Source organism: Neopsephotus bourkii, unplaced genomic scaffold, assembly GCF_033783945.1.
Source record: "Neopsephotus bourkii isolate Nb327-2 ecotype Australia unplaced genomic scaffold, CSIRO-AGI_Nbou_v1 NB_1767, whole genome shotgun sequence".
Classification (NCBI taxonomy): domain Eukaryota; kingdom Metazoa; phylum Chordata; class Aves; order Psittaciformes; family Psittacidae; genus Neopsephotus; species Neopsephotus bourkii.
In genome coordinates, this window is record NW_026902241.1 from 9,468,730 (window position 1) to 9,491,137 (window position 22,408).

General features: G+C 45.7%; 1 protein-coding gene across 4 annotated transcripts in view; it reads right to left on the bottom strand.

Annotated features, from left to right (window-relative positions):
* Window positions 1–21,602, bottom strand: part of FRMD1 (FERM domain containing 1) — a 39,956-nt gene extending 18,354 nt beyond the window's left edge. For 2 of the 4 annotated variants that reach the window (XM_061378807.1, XM_061378806.1), the window contains exons 1-3: window positions 21,208–21,451; window positions 11,638–11,801; window positions 5,905–5,995 (exon numbers count right to left, since the gene is read on the bottom strand). In XM_061378807.1, the coding sequence (XP_061234791.1) occupies window positions 5,905–5,995; window positions 11,638–11,733 (187 nt within the window). In that variant the 5' untranslated portion in view covers window positions 11,734–11,801; window positions 21,208–21,451. Of the gene's footprint in view, window positions 1–5,904; window positions 5,996–11,637; window positions 11,869–21,207; window positions 21,452–21,475 lie in introns of those variants that run through there. The other 2 variants (XM_061378805.1, XM_061378804.1) reach the window with 2 other exon arrangements.
* Between the last annotated feature and the right edge of the window lie 806 nt (window positions 21,603–22,408).

The following is a 22,408-nucleotide window of genomic DNA, read 5'->3' on the forward strand; positions in this document are numbered from 1 at the left end:
AGCTGGCTTACAAGTTACATGCAAATATGCACACGTCCACCTGCAGCTACTGACACTGCATTCATGAATCTTGTCTCAGCACTGTCAGTGAGCTTAAAAATATCATATCAGCTTCTCTTAAAAGGTTCCCTCATGTATGTGTGTACAGATACCAGATCTGGCACAACACACCCCTTCGTTGCACTGCATCTGGGTACCCGGCCAGTTTCCAGTAACATAATTTACTTTTAAAGAGATTTTAAGAGTCCTCAAATGAAATGTGGAGTTTATGCTGTAAAAATCTCACTTCAAATGAAGCACTCACCAGAAATGCAAACATTCAAGTGCTCCAGCTCTGCAAAACTAGCTCAGTACATTTACATATTTAAGCAAATATAGGACAAGCATTGTTGCGGAAAAATAATGGGCCAGGTCTCCAGTCAGAAAAAAGTGACACAGTTCCGGGGAATGATGTGGATTTACAATAGGAATTATTTACACTGCAGGGAAAATGGGGATAGAAAATTATGGCTGTAATACAGGGTCAAATAAATTCTGAATCAGTTAACTCTAAAAGCCAATGTTTTGCATTAACCAGTGCCTCCCCATTAATTTTTTTTATAAAAGGTAAGTTTCCCTGCAGAAAAAGTAAGTAATGGTGAATGCCAATAACCTGTTCTCCTCCTGTGCCCATTCTGGGCTAGGAGCACTGAGAAATTCCAGAGGGCGAACTCCTGTGCTACCAAGAGGCAGAGCTCAGGCCCCACTGGCAGCCAAGAACATCCCTTTAACTCCTTTGGTTGAGTCAAGTATATTTTAGTGTAACTATTTAGACAGTGCAGAAAATTAGGGTTCAAATAAAATATGAATTAGGGCAAAGCCAAACACAGCAAGCATTTTCTGCCTTAAAGGGGAAAACCCTCAGCACCTGGCTATAGCACTTAACTTCTCCTCACAACACACTGGGTAGACCTCACATAACCTGTTTAGCTTCCCCACATACCAGCATGGATTTTTTTGTTTGTATTGAAGAAGAGCTGACTATACACATGCATGTGGAGCTCCCCAAGTTTCCAAGGGCTGGGTTGGCCTGGGAACATCACCACGTCTACATAATCTCTTGATGCTCCTGGTGTTACCTTTCAAGCCAACAGAGAGAAACCTTGTCCATTTTTCAGTACCTGGCCGAGTAGTTTACTAAGGGATCAAGAAGAACTTGGTTCAGGTCATCAAGCAGGCTTGTGTGTTTAGTTTCAGCTGGAAAGCACATGTACACCAAGTGAAGAAGGAAAGAAACACAACAGAGACTGGGAGTAAAGCAAGGGAGGCCCTGACTGAGGTTGATTTACCTGGGATGGGCAGAATGTATATGGAGGAAAGAATGAAAGGAGGCAATATCAAGAAGCCCAAGGCTGTGTGGCTGTTAGTAACTGTTGAGGTCTGAAGACCAAGATAAAGGTTCAATCATTCCTGATGATGGATAGGTACTGCAGGAATTTTATGTTGGCATCTTACAGTTAGCAACAAGGCATGCCCAGGCACAGATCTTCAAACTTTTGGCATTGTCACAAGAGATTCTTCTGCACAAGCAGAGCTGCAGAACCATTTCCAGCACTGCTCATCCAGGAGCAAACAAACTCCTTGCAATTCTCAGGCAGGAGAACATTTGGTCAGGCAAAAAAACCCACCCAAGGAGTATTATATACTTTTTGAACACCTGAATCCCTGCCATTCCCTCTAGGTGGCACATTTCTGCATGTTTTTCTTGCGTCGCATTTAACTCATTTGAACTATCACAAGTCGTTATAATAGAGGTGTATCTTACATTAGAATGCAGAAGAAATTCATAAGAGAGATGAAACTATCCAAGCAGATTTAAGGGAGAAGAGGCAGAAAAAGGGATAGAGGGAAAAGGACTAGGGTGTAGAAGTCAAAGCAAATTTTGGAGAAATTCTCTTGTCTCTTAAGAGAACTTTTGTTGTAATAATAATATAAAGATAACATATTAATGTATTCCATCCATGAACTTCAGTACTGGAGGATACACAGACACAGAGGAGTTAACTGGAAATGGAATGGCACTGTTAAACACCAAGCTCCTTGCTAAGAACGTTCTGGGTCTGGCAAGGTGAACAGCATAGCTGTAATAACTGGAGGATGATCCCTGAGGCAGGGGAGCTGAAGCGAAGGGATCTGGTTTTGTTAGAAAGCCAGCCTGACAAACTGATAAGAGGACACAGAGACAGCGGCAGGGTGTAGGAGCTGCGGGCTTGCTTGCTCCCTCCCAGTCAAGGGATTCCATCTGCTTGGGTCAAGCAAGGTTTGCTCCTAGAAAGGAGAAGCCCAAGATTCAGGATCAGAGGGATCTGGGTTATAACAACAAAGGAGGCCTGGCTGTTCTTTGTCTGCTGACAATCAGTTTTGTTTTAGAAGACTGAATTGTGTCACTGCATATGCTTTCTGATAACGAGGGAGAAACCTCCTGTAAGCTACTAGATAAGATTGACCCTGCAGGAAGAGCTGCAATATAAGACCCATCTGCTGAAGCTTATGGAGTCAGCTTGAAGCTGGCAGGTTTGCAGGGTCTTTCACTAAGCAAACTACAGGAAAGGATGCACTGCAAGCAGCAGCACACAAGGTATAGCCTGCTTGATGACCTGTGTCAAAACTAGAGGAGCAGCATGTCCCAGGTTTTGTGGTGGTGAGACCTCCCATTAATATATACTCCTGACCTCAATTTTCAAAGTGATCAGCTTCTTACAGATGCAAGCTTTCTTCCCCCCAAATACAGTTGGTTGGAGTGGTCTGCTCAAGAGCAAAAAAGGTGAAAAACCTCTGTCCTGCCACCATTACTGTTAACTTAAAACCTGAAGCTTGCCCTCAGCATCTGTAACAGTCAGAAGTGAAGGCAACAAATTTGGACAACAAATGCTGGAAGACAGGCTCCATAACATACAGCTCACATCTCACAGCATTCGTGGTTCCCAGTTTGCATGGTACTGTTTTCATTTTTGCAACACTTAGGGGTTAAACTTCTGTTTTTGATTAAGGACCCCAACCTTCCCCCCCCCAGCTGAGTTGGTTGAAACCAACTGAGCATTAGTGTATCTGTACAGCGTCTGCAGGTCAAATGGGCTCCTAATCCAGATAATCCACCCAGTGTGATTGGTTACAGTTCTGTAGAAATCCTTTAATTTTCATTCTCTTGCCACTGTTGACAGTCAGGGTTTTGCTGACAAATTAGCAGCAAGGTAATGGATATAGGTGGATTAAAATACCTTGTTTTGCATGTGGCAGCATCAGACTGCCAAAAACAAATGCATGTTAAGAAACCAGGAAATCTACCGTTATTAAAACAGGACAGTTGTTTCTTTGAAAATGACATCTTAGAGCTGCAGCACAGAGGTGAAAGCATGATGCAGAAGAGGAATACTTTGGTCCAAAACACAGATGCTTCCTCTCCAGCTTTTGGAGATCTAACCCCCCCCTGCCTCACAGACCAGCCCCATGCCTTCCCTTCACAGCCTCTGCAAGACACACACCGACTTGCTGCCTGGCCAAGGCAGTTGACTGAAGTACCCACATGACAACCCTGGGCAGTGCAAAGCTTACCCAGGCCTCCCCCACAACCTGACTGGATTGCTTCCCTGTCTTGACATGACAGTTTGCCATGAAACCAAAAAACCCTGAGAAGCAGGCCCTGAAAGGCTACTTCCCAATGCCAGAGATGGAGAGTGCTACCTTTGCAACAGAAGGAAGACCACTGACCACTGGCAGCAAGGGTGATCACCAGCCTGCTGACCCAAACGCGGGGGGAATTCAAGTTGGGGAACAGAAAACAAATTATTTCCTTCTCTACAGTAGTGAGCATGAAACTACTTTAAGAACAAAATAAAGATGACACTCAAAACTACTCCACAAGACTCTGGTCAGCGGCTTACTGAATTTTTACAGTAGGGACCATAGGAAGCAGTAACAAACAGACCGTGTTTGCTCCCTCTCTCAAGAGTGGGATGCAGTCTTCCTTTGGGCTAAAGCCTTTCAGGCTGACAAACTCCCTGCTGACACTTTCCTGTTGGCCAGCCCCAACAGTTTCTTAAACAGAGGCACAAACAACAATAAATCTTGCCCTCCGTCCAAAATCCTGACACTTGCCTGGGTGGTAGAGGGAGATGGCTGTCAGGAGGAGCCAGGGCGAGCACGAGGAGCTTTCAATTAAGCAGCTTTACAAACTGAGCTACAGCAAGGAGAAATGAAGAGCCGTAAAGAAGAGAACTGACCAAAAAGGTTAATTCAGTCTACTGGGCTCCTGCAACTCTTTTCCTTGATGTTTTTCTGAGAGCTGTGCAGGGAATTAGCTGCTCTATGAAGGAAGAATACTTTCGTGAAGCAAGAAGACTGTTTATGTTTAAAGCCATGGGTAGTACTCGTTAAGGTCTAGTCAGCACAGCTTTATTGTGCTCTTTGGGTTGGGTAATTATACTGCATTTCCAACAGGCTGAAATGCATTTGCCACAACAGGGTATTCTGGGGCCCAAGTCCCTGTGCTTGACATGGTAAACTGCTGCATGCAAAAGGTGGAGAAGTTAAAAACGGTGCAGAAAATATGGAAAAAGGAAGATGGTAAGGGAAGGGGAAAGTGAAAGAAACATGAGGAGAGCAGGAGAAGAGCACCTAAGTCAAAGAAAATGATAATGAAATTGCCCTGTCTTACATGGGAGGTCAGGAGCTCCAGTTTCAGTCAAGATGTTCTGCAAGTGTAATAGGGAAAACTGGTGTTAAAAAAGGCAGCGAGGAGGGGTGGCTCAGAGGAACACAGCTGGTTCATGAAAAGAGTTAAGAGCATTCAGGTCTTCCTCACCTTAAAAAAACCCCAAACCTTTGCTGGTTTAAGCACAGAGATATAGTTCTTAGCTACTGTTATAGTTACACTGATGGAATTTCTTGGAGACTCTACACACCTTATGAAGAGCTTATGCCTGTCTTAGTTTGAGGACTATTCTCAAAAAAAGTGCAAAAGTTCTTAGAGAATAAGAGCAGAAAGGAAATGAGACAAACAAACTTAAAGGGAACTATTTTATCCCATGTAATCATTAGAAGGCAAAAGAAACCTTATTTGGAAGGACTCATGAAAGACTACTCTCATTTCAATGTAACAATATCTAGAGTTGCAGTAGTAAATAACACACTTGAGAAAACTTTTGGAGGGAAGTCCCTTCTGTGCTTTTGGAAATGGGGGGAGGCAGGGTAAGGAGGACAATAGATCCGTTTCTTATTACTAAGAGTTGGGGGCGGAGGGGGTGCCAATGCACACACCATCCTGGAAATGCAATATCTCGTATCAGTTTGCTCATTTAAGGCATCACCTTACACTGTTACCTGGTCAATACTGAGCCGTAGGACCAAGGAGACTGGACTTCAACCCACGGATTAAGAAGTTTTGTTTTTTCCATGCAACATTTCAAAACCCAGTGTCCCCCACACATGCATTCAGTACCTCCCAAACCATTTGGGTTTCCTCCCCCTGCTGCCACATTCTTTTCCTGTGACTTCAGAAGTAACACTTTCAGCCCCAAAGTCCTTTTAAAATTCACCTCTTGTTCAACTATGGACAGTTTTGAATTCAGTGACAAACATGTTGGCTAGCAACTTGGCTACAGGAGAGAAAGAAAACCCCACGAAGAGGTGGAATGCAGGAACAAAGGTGGAGAACAAAAGCCCCCCCCTTCTCCCAATTTGTCTGCCCACATACCAAAGATCAAAAGAGCTTGAGAAGCCCATGCATAATCTACATACTTTGTGACCCTACTACAATCAAGTTCCCCGCAGGCACGGCTGCTGTGTATATATGCACACACTGTAAATACACAAGCGGGTCTGTGGACGTTTGCCAAGTCATTTGCTCCGTGTATTGAGTTTGCTTACTTTTAACAATGCTGAGGCCAAAGAAGTGAGGCTCTTTAATCTTCACTAAATCACAAACTTGCTGAAAGAGCTCCTGTCCAGTGGCTTTGACCTGAAAGAAACAACCAATCCAACATTACAGATCGCTTGCACACCTGGATGGAGCAATTCTACTTCACATTGGCCAGTATATTTTGAGGTACCACAGCAAAAACAAAACAAAACCAACCCTGAAACAGCCAAACAAACCCCCAAGTTCTCCCAAAACAACCAAACAGCCCCAAAACAGAGCAAGGTTTGTTTTCAGTATTACTACTGTTATCACAGAATAATAAGCAATGTGTCATCCCCCTTCCTTCACAGTGCAGCGTTGCTCACTTCAGTAAGATGAATTTAAAAGGTTTCCTACCTATTGGCATCTCTGTGTAAGAATCTGGAGCGCTGCTGGAGCCCTGGTTTTGTTCAGTACTGACCAGGCTATTTATAGGTGCTCTTACAAAAATGTGCTTGTAATTACAAAAATGAAAATACGATTTTCTTGCAGAAATTTTATTTTAAGAAAGAGAGGTTAAGAGCAAACAAAACCAGAAGGCTTTTATTCAGGAGAACTAAAAACAAAAGTACAAAACTAAACTCATAACTGCATGGTTTGAGAGCAGAAACAGGTCACGGGTTAGAGATGAGGTTGCTCGGTACCCCCACAGAAGAGCTTGTTCTGTCCCCTGCTGACTCCTGGTCACACAGCAATTAACATCTTCATCTTCTGAAGCTGCCACCAACAGCCAATAAGCTCTTTCCTATTTCCATGAGACACAGAGGCCTTCCAGTACTCTTGCTTCCCCTAACATTGTGCATGCTCTGAGGAAGCACTGGGAAAAGCAGAGCTGCCAGCATACCCTCCTGCATGGGATCAGAGGCTGGGGAGAATTTGCAAGCATTGTAAAGGGCAAGACAGCATCATAATACTGTGGCCCAGATACTGAATGCACCACTAGCAAGGTGCCTCAGAGTACAGACTCCCCCAGTAAGAATGTGATGCTAGCTACCTGCATATGCAAGCATGGATGCGTACTATGAATGCAAGATTCCTCCACTAAATGCTCCCCACCTACCGCCTCATTTCCTCCTGCCCCATTGCACCACCCCAGAAGCACAGACAGATAACCACAGGCACAATCAAAACCCCTCAGAGACACTGGGGGAAGCAGCAAGAGCAGATGGGGAAAATAGTACAAAGCTGACACAGACAAGATCAGCTCCGTACAGGGTGCAGCCAGCTGCAGACATGAAATGGGCCAGAAGCTCTGAATTTCACTGCATTGCTGCTGGATGATGCAATTAGCAGCAGCAGAAGCAGCCTTCCCGAGGGGACACAGTGCAGCACTACCTTCACAGCAGCAAAGATAACTGGGCAGAAGCCAACTGCTGAACTCTCCTATAAACTAATCAGCACCAACAACTAACTGCCACTGCAATTCTTCAAACCCTTTTAGTGCCACACTCCCCAGAACCTGGCTGCACTCCCCTCCCTGCCCCAGGCTGCACCATGTCAGTAGACATGGACAATGGGAACAGGAGGTCATTTAATTACTCATTTTCTTCAAGCATCACTAGCCAAACACTCACTACTGTTTTATTGGGAGCTTTGAAACCTGTGCTACACCCATACATACACGCATGTGCATGTATGTGCTTTGGGAAGAAAGGAGGTGATACACAGTTCTGGTAAGACCCAAAACCACAGCCAGGTCTTAATATGGGTCTCTGTGTGAGACTGCACCCTTACAGTCTCTCAACTAAATGCAGTTATTTACTCAGCTGCCAGGAAAACACAGTTGGAAGGGAAAGTTAGGCACAGATTGACCTCCTTCCTGAAGGAAGCTCTAAGCATGCTCTCCTACCTGGGAAGGACTCACTCAGGAAGAGGTGACCTGCCCCTAGCCAGAATGGTGACATGAGTCACTAGCAGCACAGGACTTTATGGAAAAGCTGAAATCAGATGAATTTTGTAAGTGGCACACTTTCACACCTAAGGGAAGAAAAACCTGCTTTAAGACTTAGTTCCAGGGAACTGAGCACTTCAGTGTTTTGTGACACTCTAAAGTATCGACTTAATCATATTTCTTGCACAGCAGGTATGTGAACTACCACTTTGTCCATTCTCCTTTTGGCACTTCCCTTTTGTATCAAGTTTTACTCCCAGCCTTCAAGGCTATGCAATACCAGAGACACTTGCAATGGCTGTTCCCTGCTCCTGCCTCCCCCTCTGCTCAAAACAACCAACATTTCCCTTTTCATTTTTAATCCCTGCACTTCTCTTTGGCCTTTCCTCCCTTTGCATATGGTTCCTGTGCCAAGCTCCATCCCAGACACGCCATGAATCATTCCTTCCACTGAGCCTCAGCTTTGCCCTACATCAGACTCAGGGCTTCTTTACACATGGAATTTAGTCCAAAGTGAAGTCGAGTGCAAGCTTACAGAAGGTACTGCTACTCCAGGGTCATTCTATGTGCAAATATTCACATGTATTGGTTACCCATCTCTATTTTAACTCAATCCATACGCTTTAAAACATCAGCTCTCCTGCTCACAGAGCAACTGAAAAGACTCGAGACCTATACTTGCCATTCACCAACACACAGAATCTCCACATAGGACTTCCTCCCTGCAGAAATTCCTGCTCATGCTCCCACTCTTTCTCCAGATTCTAGGCAAGGAGCATCATCTGCCGTGGCTTCTTCCGAGACCTAAACACAGGTAGGGTGGCTGCCTGCCCCGCTACCCTCCTTGGCAGCCAGACCTTCCCTAGCATAGGGATCTTTCCTTTATTCAGGTGCTACCAGCCCAGAAAAGTTTTAGAAACCTAGTTGATCAACAGGTTCAACACCACCAGGGAGAGAAGCCACAATGCTGGCAGACAAAAAAAACTGAGCAAACTGGATACCACTCCGAGATCTCTGGTGCAAGCAATACAATTTTTAGTTACCCCATTCTCACTCAAAGCCCACTTAAGCTCTCTTGTGTTCATACTCCACCTCCCAGCTTGGGCTGCCTGGAGCAAGGCAGATGGCTTTGCTCTATGCTCAGAGGTCCACGCTCCCCCTTTGCCTCACTGTCCTCATGGCAGCTGGTGGAGCTGCAGCTCCCACTAGTTCTCCTCATGCTCACAGCTGGGTCCTGGAAAGATAACCTTCCTCCTCACCATACCCTCAAATTCACATATACATACAGAAAGGTGGACACTAAAGTTAATGAAGAGATACCCAATTACAAGGGAAGAGACTTTAAAATGCCTTCTGCTGTTCCCTCTTCAACAGCACTATCTGTGAAGGACATAAACCAAATCCATTTTAAAGAGCAGGATTCAATCTACATGTGACTACATAAAACATATAGGTAAACTCTTATCTGGAAGGGTGGAATTTATATGGGAGGGAGGAGAAAGGAATTACCTGCATAAACACTGTGCTTATCATGGGAAGGATCTATAGTTTATTCTGCTGCAAGGATAACCATTCCTACCTACCTCACCGAGCTGCAAGCTTGTTTAGTATTTGCATTCCACACTGAAGAAGTTAAAAGGCTTTGAAAATCATAAGTAGTGGCATTATTATTCTAATAAATGCACAAAGTATCATCTGCGGTTGTACTAATTGAATTTGAGTTCAACATCACTAGAAAATTGCATTGATGTTCCTTTTAAAAATATATATAGATCTCCAGCTGTGAAACCTTATTTTTTGTTTCTGTTTTGAAGGGGTGTTGTGGTAAAGACAAGCTAAATGAAAAGCTGGTTTTGGTGACTTGCCCAGCTTTAACAGGTCATGTTTCACCCTCTATGCAATTAGGACACAACTGCGCATTAAGGTCTCATGTTTAGGCCCAGGCAGCTATTCCGTTTCACACAAAAGCATCTCCACATATATATTTTCTCCAGTTTTCCAGCCACCAAAGCAAGAAGCAGCAGAAGCAAGGAGGGGCAATGTCTTTAGAATCATAGAATAGTTTGGGTTGGAAGGCACGTTTAAAGGTCATATAGTTCAACCCAGCTGTGATGAGCAGGGACATCTTCAACTCAAGATCAGGTTTGCTCAGAACCATGAAAAAGAAGGCTGCTGGGAGCTGCTGTGACAGGGACACCCCTGTGGGACAAGGCAGCGATGCTGAAGGCACCCCAACTCTTTGGAGGGGCAGCAGGCAGGACATGGCACCTTCCTTCTGTCTTTGCCAGCACTCAATGCAAAGGTCCATTTCTTATGCTTATTAAATACCCTGGAGGTATTTAAAAGACATATAGATGTGGAACTTAGGGACATAGTTTAGTGGTGGACTTGGAAGTGTTCGGTTTATGGCTGGATTGAATCTAAAGGGTCTTTTCCAACCTAAATGATTCTATGATTTTAGGATAAACTGCAGGTATCCAGGGTTTATTGTAGGGTCTAAAAACTGCCTGAACTGAATATGGTGGAGTGTGACCCAGCAGTGGAGGAACAGCCATGTGCCCAGGAAGGAGCAGTGACAGCACCAGCCCTGTTGGTACACTGCCCTGCTGCACACCAGCCTGCACTTTCCTCACGACAGAGTGGCCTCCACTGTCTCAGATCTTCATTCTCCCTGACAAAAGCTATAAGAAGGTGAGATTTAGGGTCAGCTGCAACAGACCATTCCCAGGCCTGTGCACCTGCCACCAAGAACTTAATTAAATTGTCCTTCTGAGGCTTGCACAAAAGCCAACAGATTGCAAAACCCCTCTGGGGCAGTAGCCGGGCTGGGTTTGAACAGGTAACCTAGAAGCAGAGTGCCCCAGATTTTGCTGTTAAAGCCCTATTACATCCAGCCTTGGTGGCTGTTTCAGTTAATGATGCCACACAGGCACAGCAGGTAGGAAAATTTCTACACGGATTTTGAAGATTACCATACGTAGTTTCAAAAGCCACCATCTCAAATCAAGTGCTTGAAATAACAGTTCACCTCAACTGTCTTTTCCCCATCCCCATCCCCATCCCCGAGGGGGGGAGAACCCACCCAAAACAAAGCAAAACCTTCCCAGCCCACACGAGTGCATGTACACACAAAAGAGTGCTTATCTTTAAGACTGGCTTGTTTTCTGAATGTGAAGTGCCTCTGTCAGCTCAGTTTCTCACAAGTTCAAGGAGCAGCCGGCATTGCACAAAGAGGCACCGTGCCCTGGTGGACACTGTGCCACGCTGGGCTGCCAGCTGACCTGGCTCTGCTGTCACTCATGCACACACTCTTGGGCATTTGAAGTGGTGATCAAAGGAATGAAGTGACTTGCCTCTAGTTTTTGTGTGTACACATACTCAAAGAATGAAGAAAACCCCACCTGCAATGGCTGTTTGCCTTAAGACTCCGAAGGGATCTGCAGACTATCAAAACCAGAAATAGCTAAAAGTCAGAGCAAATGGTCATGTGTTGGGTACAGCTGCCAAGTCATCAAGGCATTTCAGGCTCAGCCTTTAAAAACTGCTAGATTATTAGCAGTGACAAAAAGACTGAGAGAGAATAAAAAAAGAGCAGAGGGGACCCTCTGTCCAAAACCACCAGAGACTTTTAAGGAACTCTGCAAATGAGTTGAAGCTGCCCAATAGAAAATGGAGCACCAATTACCCTAAGCTGGCTAATAGCCTTTTGGTCAGCAGACCCACACCAGGCTCTTGGGAGAACAATGGGAGCTAACAAAACTGAACCACAGCCCTAAAGCAGAGACCTCCCATCCTCCCTCCAGCCACTCACCCCAACGATGAGGCTGAGCTGCTCGCGGGTGGGCAGGAACACACAGACGCTGCGGCTCTCTGGCTGCATCCTGCCTGCCAGCAGCACCCGGCTCATGGTGGGCAGCTCTGCAGGGACAGGGTCTCTTCTCTGGGCAGGTGTCAGGCTCAGTTCATCCCACGCACCTGTAGAGAAGGTGAGAGCATCAGTGCCATGCTCCAGCCAGCACTGGAAGCAGCCCATGGCATGCATTTGATGAGAGGTTTTCCTCCTTGCTGTTTAAAACAGAACAATAAACAAACCACACATGTTTTACAGTGCCACTGTCAATGTTTCCACCAGCAACACAGCACAAATTGGGAAGAATCAACCTTTAAATAGCTTGTGAGTCCTAAAGAGTGCCATAAAGCAATAAGATCTCCCTAAAATAACAACCAGACTCAAGATTTTCAGACATACTAAGTGATAAGGGAGATGACACCATGGACTGCTCCCCAGAAATGCCCACAAGAGAGGGAGGAGTGCCTGTCTTTCAGCCAAGTACCTCACTCTCACCCAAAGCAGATATGCCAATGAGCCATCCAGCAGGCATGTGTCAGTGCACAAGACTTCATCTGAGCTGCTTTCTCCCTGACCTCACCCCTAGTCCTTAGGGTGAGGTCACTCACTCCCACAAATGCTCTGTACCTCAAGGTGGAAATGCATCAACCCACAAGGCTGAGCTGCTGCATCATACTTTTTGTGAGTTAAGCACTGCCAGCCTCCTTCCTAAGGCTGATCCCAAGCTACACAGGCCTCTTTGGAGCTTAAGTTATGGTAACAACAGAAATAAGAGACAGAAATTCAGCTCATATGCAGAAGCGCAGTAGACATCATCTTCATGTTATAGCTAGGCTAGACACAGTTCCCCCAGCTATTTGTGACATTTTACAGCCCTCTTTGCTCTGATGCTCTCCAGAGCAAGGAAGGATCCTCCAGGCCCTGAGGAATCCATCAGGAAGGGGAGAAGTTCCTTGAGGGCAATTTAGGTATGAACACCAACAGACACCTGAACCAGCAAGATACCAACCAGTTATGGGGTCCACATCATCCTTGTACAAGATGTAATGCAAGTCAAACCCTGGCTGCCCCAAAGTCACCCTGGCATGACTCCCTTCCACCAGCAACAGCTAGACACTCATAACCAGGTGCTGCCAGCTGATGCCTGCCTGCAAAGCCCCCCAAAATTGGATTTACCCCTCTCCCTTCAGTTCTGCACTCAAGCATTTTATTTTTTCTTCATCAAATGCAAGAAAGAGATCTACAAGTGTCCTTTTGCAAGTTCAAAAGCTGTTCTGTGCATCTCCTTCCCTGAGCTGGCATATATAATGCTTCCCAATAAAGCATTTTGATACAATTTCTTTATGCAGAGCACCTCTTATGAGGCAAGTGCATAAAAATTGCATTTACTGTAGTAATGAAAAGAAGGGGTTCATAAAGGCTGCTATTATTAACTTTTTTCAAAAACAATATAAACAAGAATGAGGAGTTTTAAAAAGGATATTACTCTAAATTATTAGCAAGTGGGAAAAAACACATTTGATTCCCTGAGAAAGATAAGAGGTTCTATTAAATATTAAAACTCTGATTTATCCTCTCTTATTGATATAATTATACTGATGAGCCCTCTTGAGCTCCAGGCTACACACTACTAACAGTTGTGTATAAATTACAGATGTCTACTGAATGACTCAAGGGCAATAGATCACCATCATTATTGCCAGCTGATGTCATACACACTATAAACTTTATCAGCAGCATAAAGGCCTCAGAGTATGATCTCAAGCGTTCCAGTGTAAGGAGGCTTGTCAAACTGTTGCACTGGCCTGTCTATATTCCCACTCACACGACGAGATCATGACCTGCAAAGATATTAATTTGGCTTTTAACAGAACTGAAAATAGAAGGAAGAAGTGACCATTAAAAACACAGCCACAGAAAAGTCTGTGCACAACCGGAGAAGAAGAATCCCACTTCCCCATAGCCTCTATAAAACAAAGCTCCTGGAAAGCTTTTTCTCTGGTCTCACACCTGCTTTGTCCATTTGGATTTTTACGAGAACAAGTGTGGACCCTGGGAGAAAGGAAATGAGAAAGGAAGGGGAGAAAGTGTTGTTCTCCCTATGTTTTTAAACCAATGATCTTGTGGACCCAGCCACGGCAGGTAAGAGGTTAAAGAGGCAACATCCTTAATCTGAAGGGGGAGGTCAAACACAAGCCCAGCTCAGCCTTCTCCAGAGGTATGTTAGGATGTGATAAACCATAGTGAATCATTAACTTGCTAGCATTACATGTTTACACCTTTAAAGAGAAAAAAGTTGTGAGCCAGGAGTAGCTGCCCAAGGAAAACAAGTGGCCAGAAGGAATGCTCTTACTTAAACATACACAATTTCAGACTGCCCATATGCCATTCTTTTGTTTACCACAGATTCCAACCTCTTAACCTCAATTAAACCCTGAAAGCTTCAGCAAATGCACTGCAGGTGAATTAATAAAAGCTGAAGTCAATCACTGGCCTCTGAGACACCCTACAAGGTGTTTGGGTTTGTTGGTGGTTTTTTTGTTTGGTTGGTTTTGGTTGCTTTTTTATTATTATTTCATTTATTTAGAAATAATATCACAGCATGTTTTAGCTCCTCTATAGTGCATTTCGAGATGTAATTGCTTGGTCAAAGGCCCAGAAGTCTATCAATGAAACAGTCAAAGGCACTATTTATTTGTATTCTTCTGGTACCCTTCAGGAAGCTTGTTAGTGCCAAGAGAGGTGTCAACTTATTTAACACTGTTTATTTTACCTGAACACATGTACAGTGGAGCTTTGGAAAACACACCTGTCATTAATTTCAAGGCTCTTCCAATTAAACAGTTCTTACATGGCTGCAAAATCTCATTAAGAAACACCCTAATCATCCCCTCTTCTCTCTTACTGCCCCCTTTAAGCTGCCTTCCAGCACTGGGCCAGAACCTCAGCACTTCCTGGGTCCAAGGAGGAATGGTTGAGGTTTTCCCCAGCAAGAGGGATAAGAGTGATAGAGACATGGAGGATGAGTAAGGAGACTGTTTGCTTTGGATTTCAGTGGAACAGCTGACTAAACCACCTCACACAGCCCATATACACAATGGCACAAGGATGACCTGCCACCACTGAATTTGGGGACCTAGAGCAGCCACAGCCTGTCTGGAAGCAGTTCCCATCTAAACAGAACATGTCCTACTGTATTTTACACAACAGTTCATGGGACCACAGTGAATTGGGTCCCGATTCTGATTTCAGCCTCTAGATACTGCTACAACCACATCTCAAGGGGACAACGCAGTCACCTACCAACTCAAAGCAGAAAAACAGAATTAAGTCCTCTTCTGTTGAGAGAAAAGCACAGGTAATTCCATGCTTCTTGGGAACACCTGGAAACATGCTTTGTAAGGTTTATTACAGTAAAAACAACTTGGGAAAGCTGGTTTTGCTAGAGCTAACAGAAAGTGAGCATTGAGCATCTTCCTGATGAAACCCTACCAGAGTGACCCTATGAAGTCCCATAAAAAATGTCTAGAAACATTAAGACTCTTCTGAACATTTTCCAGACATTATCCAGAGCTGTCTTCGGCTTCTAAGACAACCAGACTCGTAGACTGCAGTTTCACAATCAGCTTAAGCAGCTTTAATCAAGGCAGTCCTGCAGCAAGACAGACACACAACTGCCTGGAAACAAATCTGTCTTTGCCAGCAACCCACACTTGGGCTGCCTCATAGTCATGATGAAACACAGCCTTAAAACTGAGAACCCCCCTCACCTTCCTAGTATTTCATCTCTTTAGAGGCATAATGTATGGCACCTGCAGAACAGTAATAAAGAGCTCAAGTGAGTGAAAGATGTAATGATGGCATGCATTAACTATTCCCAGCAACCTTAACACCCCACCTAGCTCCTTTGACTATCACCCGAGATGATGAAAACTTCTCCAGAAGGATGCATCAATCAGGAGGGAGAGAAAAAAGGTTGCTTGTCAGGCTGGAAAAGAAGACTGAAGCTAAACAGCTTTGTGTCACAGCTGAAGATGATATGAAAAGTGCCACCTACAACCAACAGCCAGGACAACTAGGCTGTGCCCTGCAGCAAATTCCCAGAAGCACATTGACTTTTCAAATGCATCTGCCTCAGTATCACTTCAGGGCCAGCATGACACATCCAAGGCCACGGATGCCATAAGGAGGTAATGTGCTGAATTTTGTGTGCACACACTGCTTTTAGGGTAGACTACACACTTGCCTTCAAACACTGAGCACTAAGTAGGAAGTCTCTATTCAAAGCCATTCATTGAAGAATACTGAGATACCTCCCAGTTACTTGCGTGCTCTGAAGGACTATATCCCAAACAAATGCAGCTTGGCTACAGGACAGATGCAACACTGGCAGCAAAGACAAATATCTTTCAGTCCACAGTATGGGAGATACAACTGCAGTAGGCCGCCTGCATCTGCAAGCAACACTGGTTAGATCTGAGTGCAGTCCTCTCGCAGGAATGGGATGTATGCCTGGCTCCCACCTTTCCTTTAGGATTTTCAAAAGGTACTACGCAAGATGTTTCCATATACTCCAGCACTGCGGAGCCCTAGCAGGCTTAGCCATCACCCTGTACCTTTTGAGACATATGGAGAAACCACTGAGCATTGGTCTTGGATACTAACCATCATACGGAGAAACCACTGAGCATTGCTCTTTGGATACCAACCATCATCCTTTTTCCCTTCTTCTTGTACAAGCAGCACACCCTGGTGACACAGAGCTTTAACAATAGAGAGGAAAATGCTCTCTCGTTAGTCTTCATTGCTGGATTAGACACAGCTCTTAGTGAGGCATGACCACCCACACCTTTGTGCTGTGAAGTTTTCCTGCCTCATGTCAAGCAGCATAAGTGACTACTGGAACACAAAACACGTTCTTGAGTTTGTAACTCTTCTGCTCTGCACCCCTACAACATGGTCAGTATGCTCAGGAAGAAGGGATCTCCCAAAATTCGCAGGGACATCCATTCCTAACCTGGGACTCTGCTGCTATGCTACTTTGTAGGCTGCACCAGTCCTTAAACTCAAAGACAGGGGACAACTTTCCTACCCGGGGTTGGGTGTGTTCTCTGGTAGTCATGTAAAAGTGACTCTCACTTCTGGACACACATCAGACCTTACTGCTGCTAACTAGTCTTCGAAGAGAGGAAGAAGGCTTAGCTGGGAACAGAGCACCAAAGGAGGTGCTCCTACAGCACATGGAAGCACAACAGCAGGGCAGTGGTGGCAGGACTATGCAGGGTGGCTGCCACACTTGTACCCAGCTCTCCCATGGGATGAACAAAGCTCCTCAGCAGTTTACTCCCTGTGAGGAGAGCCTAGAATTAATCATCTGGGCTTAATCTTTCCCTGAAAGCAAAACTGAATCCAGAAGCCTTCTGAGAGAAACAGACAATGAGTATTAAAGGCTCCAGGCAAAAGGACAGAATAAGGATCTCACAGGGACTACGTCTTTCCATCACTGCTAAGTGATGGAAAGTACCTTCGAATTTTTGTACACAAAACCATGCAGCCTTTTAAAACATTTTTTTATCAGAAGCATATGTAAAACTTAGCAATATAAATGCTTTAAACAATACCCAAACAGTAAAGTCTGCAGTCAGAGCATGCAATTCCTTGCTAGCAAGCCCTTTTCCTGGGAGGACAAACATTCTCTTGCCAACATGGGAACAGTAACGGACCGACTGATCCTGCCTTTTCATTGATTGGTAAAAGTAGCAGCATGTACCCTATCATGCCTATCTACCAACATGAAGTTTCTCATTACAATGAATTTGTTTACTTCTGCATAATCTATTAATGGACTTGTTTATTATCGATTGCCAATTGTTTATAGGGCTTCCTCATAATTCATAAGCCAAGCATATTAAAGTTCATGAGTAAGTAGCAACCGAAGGTGTTGACTGGCCTAAGTAAATGAAGAAGCATTAAGAAAGAACCAGCAAAATATGGGACAAGGCATGAGCCAGCCTCAGTGTCCATTACACCTTGCATAAAGCAGCTGCAAAGGGAAGCCTGCTCACAAGTGCAAAGCTGTTTTCTCTCAGCTGGATGACCAAGACAGCATTGCACGAGAGCTTCCAAAGGTTAAGGGAAGTGAATTACTTGAATAGCCACACAGTAACACAAGCTTGCCTCCACTAAAACCCATAGACACATCTTTTCCAAGATGCCTACAGAAAGCTTATTCATGGGCATACATATACAGAGCCAGGAAATGCAACTGGAAACACATTCCTGTTTTTAAGTTTACCAAGGCTATAAACAGGATTTCATTGAATGGTTTGGGTTGGAAGTTACCTTAAAGACCATCTAGCTCCAAACCCCCTGCCATGGGCACAGACACTTTCCACTAGACCAGGCTGCTCAAAGCCCCATCCATCCCACCTGGCCTTGATTCTCCCAAGCAAATCTACTGTACTCTTGCCTTAAGCACAACAGCTGAGAGACACTACTGTCTTTGCAGAAGTTATTCCACAGCTGCACTGAATTGGGACAGATCACTAAGCCTTCTGAAATACCTCACAGAGCTACCCAAAAAAGTGTGAATAAACTCTTCCTTCATTTTCTGTTCTCACCAAGATCTTGTAACAGATCTATTAGTAAGCAGGCTATGAAGTCTTCATTAAGCAAAAAGGAAAGCATCATTATAGTCTCACAAGCAATACCTGGAGCTGCAGCACAAGTAAAAACAGACATGCTTTCACCAATATATCATGTAAAGAACTCTTCTGAGCAGGAGCAGCTTTGCTACCAGTAATAACCAGGTAAAAAAAAAGCAAACCAACTTGGCTTCCTTCCCCAGAGGAAGGAGAAAGTCCATTGCTGATCTCCCTCATCTGAATCACCATCTAAATATTCAGACCAATTAGGCAGCTTACATATCAGCTTGTTTCTACCTCTTTTCCTCCTGAAGTGTCCAGCTAGCCCTGATAATATTCAGAGCAGATAGGAATATTGATCTATGTAAAGTGGACAGGCATTCAGAAAGAATAAATAAAACTCCACCTGGAACACAGCTTGCCTCTATTACAAGTGTGAAAATGCCAGTCTGCTGATACCTTGACAAAATTAACACAAACACCAGGGTCTTTACGATTAGATGCAGCTTCAGAGACTGCAAGCAGTACTGCCAGGCATCAGCTTCAGCACAGCATCAGGGAAATGGGAAAACACAGCCCAAAGAAATAGAACAGAAAAACAAAACAAAATAAAATACAAAAACCAAAACCAAGAGTGCTGCATTTTCTGAAGTGATGCCAAATTCTGCAGAATGATGAGAGGGAACAAAAAAAAAAAAAAAACCAAGAAAAAAAAAGGAAGAAAAAAGGCAAGCATAAGGAATGGTTTAACAAGAAGCAAATTACTTCCTCCTGCAAATGTCCGAGGAGCAGCTCCTCCTTGTCAGAGAACTTCTCTTGGGCTGAAACCACCATTTGCCCATGCTCAGTTACTAACCACAAACCATGAATTAAGGTACCATTGATAAAAATCACTAAGATGAACAAGCAGCAGTGCAGGACAACCACTTTACTACAAAAGCTAACTAATGCAGTTAATCACTGGATTCAAAGACTTTTACCTGCAACGTTGGGAGCAGAAAAGTATGCTACAGCTTTAAAGCCCTATCGGCTTTGCTTTTCTTAACAAAAACAAAACAAAGACCACTTTAAAACCTACGAACACTCCCCCCTCCAAAATGAAATTACATAGTCCATACCTGTTATCAAAAAACTTCCTCTATCAAGAAAAGACTTAGAAACACACATGTAAATACAAATTATTTCAGGTGATGTAAGATGTTTTAGTTGAGGGAAAAAAAAAAAAAAGGTGACAAGTTTGACACTGCTGTTTATCTCAGTTTATCACTATACAAAATTCCACATAACAAAAAAATCTTTAGAGAAAAAAACCTGTCCAAAGAGCACAGACAATATTTTTGGTAAACCACTGAAAAATAAAAATCACTACACCTCATGGTCTCCAATAGTATTTTGTAGACTTATTTTTACTTACACTTGTCTTACTCTTCTATTTTTTTCCCTTTAAGGTAACCTCTGCAAGAAACCATTTTTTTTTTCCCCCCTTTTGGATTCCATTCTGTTCTGATTTGGCATTCCTCATGTGAAACCAAAACACCGGCTACTACATAAACTCCCAGCATCGCCAGTGATGAAAATAGGACACTGATTAAAAGTGCACAACACTTAAAAGGGAGGAATAAACAACCGAATAAGGCCAAGGCATTCTACTGCATGCCAAGTTTTTCCAGGAATAAAATAAAATAAAAATAGTAATAAAACCCATTATTTTATAATATTAAAAAATATACTAAAATATATTAAAAAAATATAAAAGCTGAACAAATGAATGGGACACCAATACATACATATCTGGGTTTTTTTCCTCCTTTTTCAACATCACTCCAGAGATCACAGGTGCTAGAAATACACCCTCATTATTTTCTCTGGGAAAGTGCCCTATGCTTTTGAAGTATTTATTGTGATGGCCTGTGCATCACAGCAGCTCTCTGGAGAAGGGACAAGGTTCAGACAGCACGTTGCAGTGGGGAAAAACAGATGTGCATTTTAAATGCCGCGGGGAAGTTAATCTGAGAGCCCGTCACTGCCGAGCAGGAGAAACATCTCTCGATGCAGAGGATGATGACTTCCTAGCACAGGAAACCCAGAACCTTTCCCTGTAAATCGTTACCAAGAAGAAACTTAAGAGGCGTAGAAACAACGAAGTATGGAGACTTTTTCCTTCTTGACACCCACCCCTTCTGCTGCTGGGACACTCCTTCCCTATCCTGTCCCATGCCGGCAGAAGGATGTCTGTCCTCACAGTCCGACCTGCCTCACAGGATGCCTCCAGAGTCCCAGATGGTCAGCTACTTGCCCCACACTGCTCACACTGCCTGAGGTGCTAAAGCATGTGGGGCAACCCGCACCCCACCAGGCCCGCAGCTGCCCTGAACCTTCCGACTATGGCCGTGTTACTCTCCATCAGCACCTGCTAGACAGGTACCAGCTATGTGGCTACTGGGAAGCGTCCTGACTTTGTGCCACGGGAGCCCTTTGGGACATAACCAGCTGCCTCAGGACGTGCCGGAGGTGTCACTCAGGGAACGTGCACAGGCATCACCTCATTGTCTAGCACCGGCGAGACCCACCGGTGGCAGAGGATGACGGCGGAGTTGCCACGACTCCAGAACCCCATTCCCTCCCGTTCCCAGCCGGTCCTGCCCACCCTGGCTGCCTCCAGGAGACCAACGTAGGTGCAGGAGGCACCCACCGCCTCATCCCTCCGCTCACCGCCGCTTTGACGGCAAAGTTCCCTGATGACATAGCAGCAACACGAGAAAAAGTGCGGCGCTCCCCCCGAAACTCAGACCTCCCTTTACCTACCAAGTTATAAACGTGCTCCTGCAGCGTGCAGCGCACGGGTACGCGGCCGGCTGCACGCTGGCGGGGAGCACCGAGCACACACCTCTCACCGAGCCCTCCCCTCCGCGGTGCAAAGGGCTCCCTCGCTCACCCCGGCAGGGGAGCGCAGCCGGGCGCTTCCCAGGTCTCCCCGTTCAAAGCAGCCTTACCCTCCTCCGAGGGGACCGCTCCCCACAGCCAGACGGGACAGGTGCCGGCGCCTTCCCCCCCCCGCACTTGGGACCCGTCCCCCGTCCTTTGTCCCCGGCAGCTCACCGGGGCCTCGCCTGCCCCACCCGCTGCCAGAGGAGCTGAGGCGGACACGCACTCACCGCGGGGCGGCCCCGTCCGCGGGTCTCCGCAGCGCTCTCCGGGGCAGCATCCAACACCCTCAGCGCAGAGCTGAGCCGAGTAAAGCAGTGGTGCGGGCGGGGTGCCCTGAGGGGGGACCGACGGCGGGGCGGGGCCAGGCGGGGAGAGACACGCCCCCAGCCCCGGGCCTGCCCCGCCCCTGCACTCCGACACCCGGGCTTCTCCCGCCTCCCCCCCTCCGCGCCGCCGCCTCAGCGGATTGGTAGAGCAGCGCAGCGGTGGGCGGGGCGGGTTGCAACATGGTCTCTGGTTGGCCAGCGCGGTGACAATCAGCGCCGCGGTCGGTCCTGAGGGAAGGGGAGCGGAATCGTTGCGGTCGGTAGCGGGTTCGGGTCCCAGTGGCCCTGCTGAGGGGAAAAAGGGGACGGCGGGACAGGCGATGTGTGTGTAGGGGAGACCCCAGCCGCTGCCTGCGGGGGCTGGCGCGGGTTTGCCCCGTTTGGGATCGATTTTATTTCTGGCAGGGTACTCCGTGCTCCGCGGTGGCAGCGATGAAGTTTCCGTAGGGCAGGTCACTCTGCATTAAGAGTGATGAAGGCAAAGCACGATCAGTTCTCCCCGGGCGCCCTGCCGTAACCGGGTTGGCCGCGCAGAATAAATAGTGCAACGTGTAAAGAGATGCTGTCGGAGAGTCGGGGTCAAATACGGAAACACGGAGTGCCTGGTGGGGTCCGGGAGCCTGGGTGTGCAGGAGGCAACGTGCCTGGGAAGGAGATACTGAAAATCTTCCTGCCTCCTTCCTCCTTCTGTGTTATGATTCACTTTTTAATGCGATTTTCCAAAAGAAGGCTAACATCATAGAATAGTTCGGGTTGCAAGGGTCCTTCAAAGGTCATCTAGTCCAACCCCTCTGCAATGAGGAGGGACATCTTAAACTAGATCAGGTTGCCCAG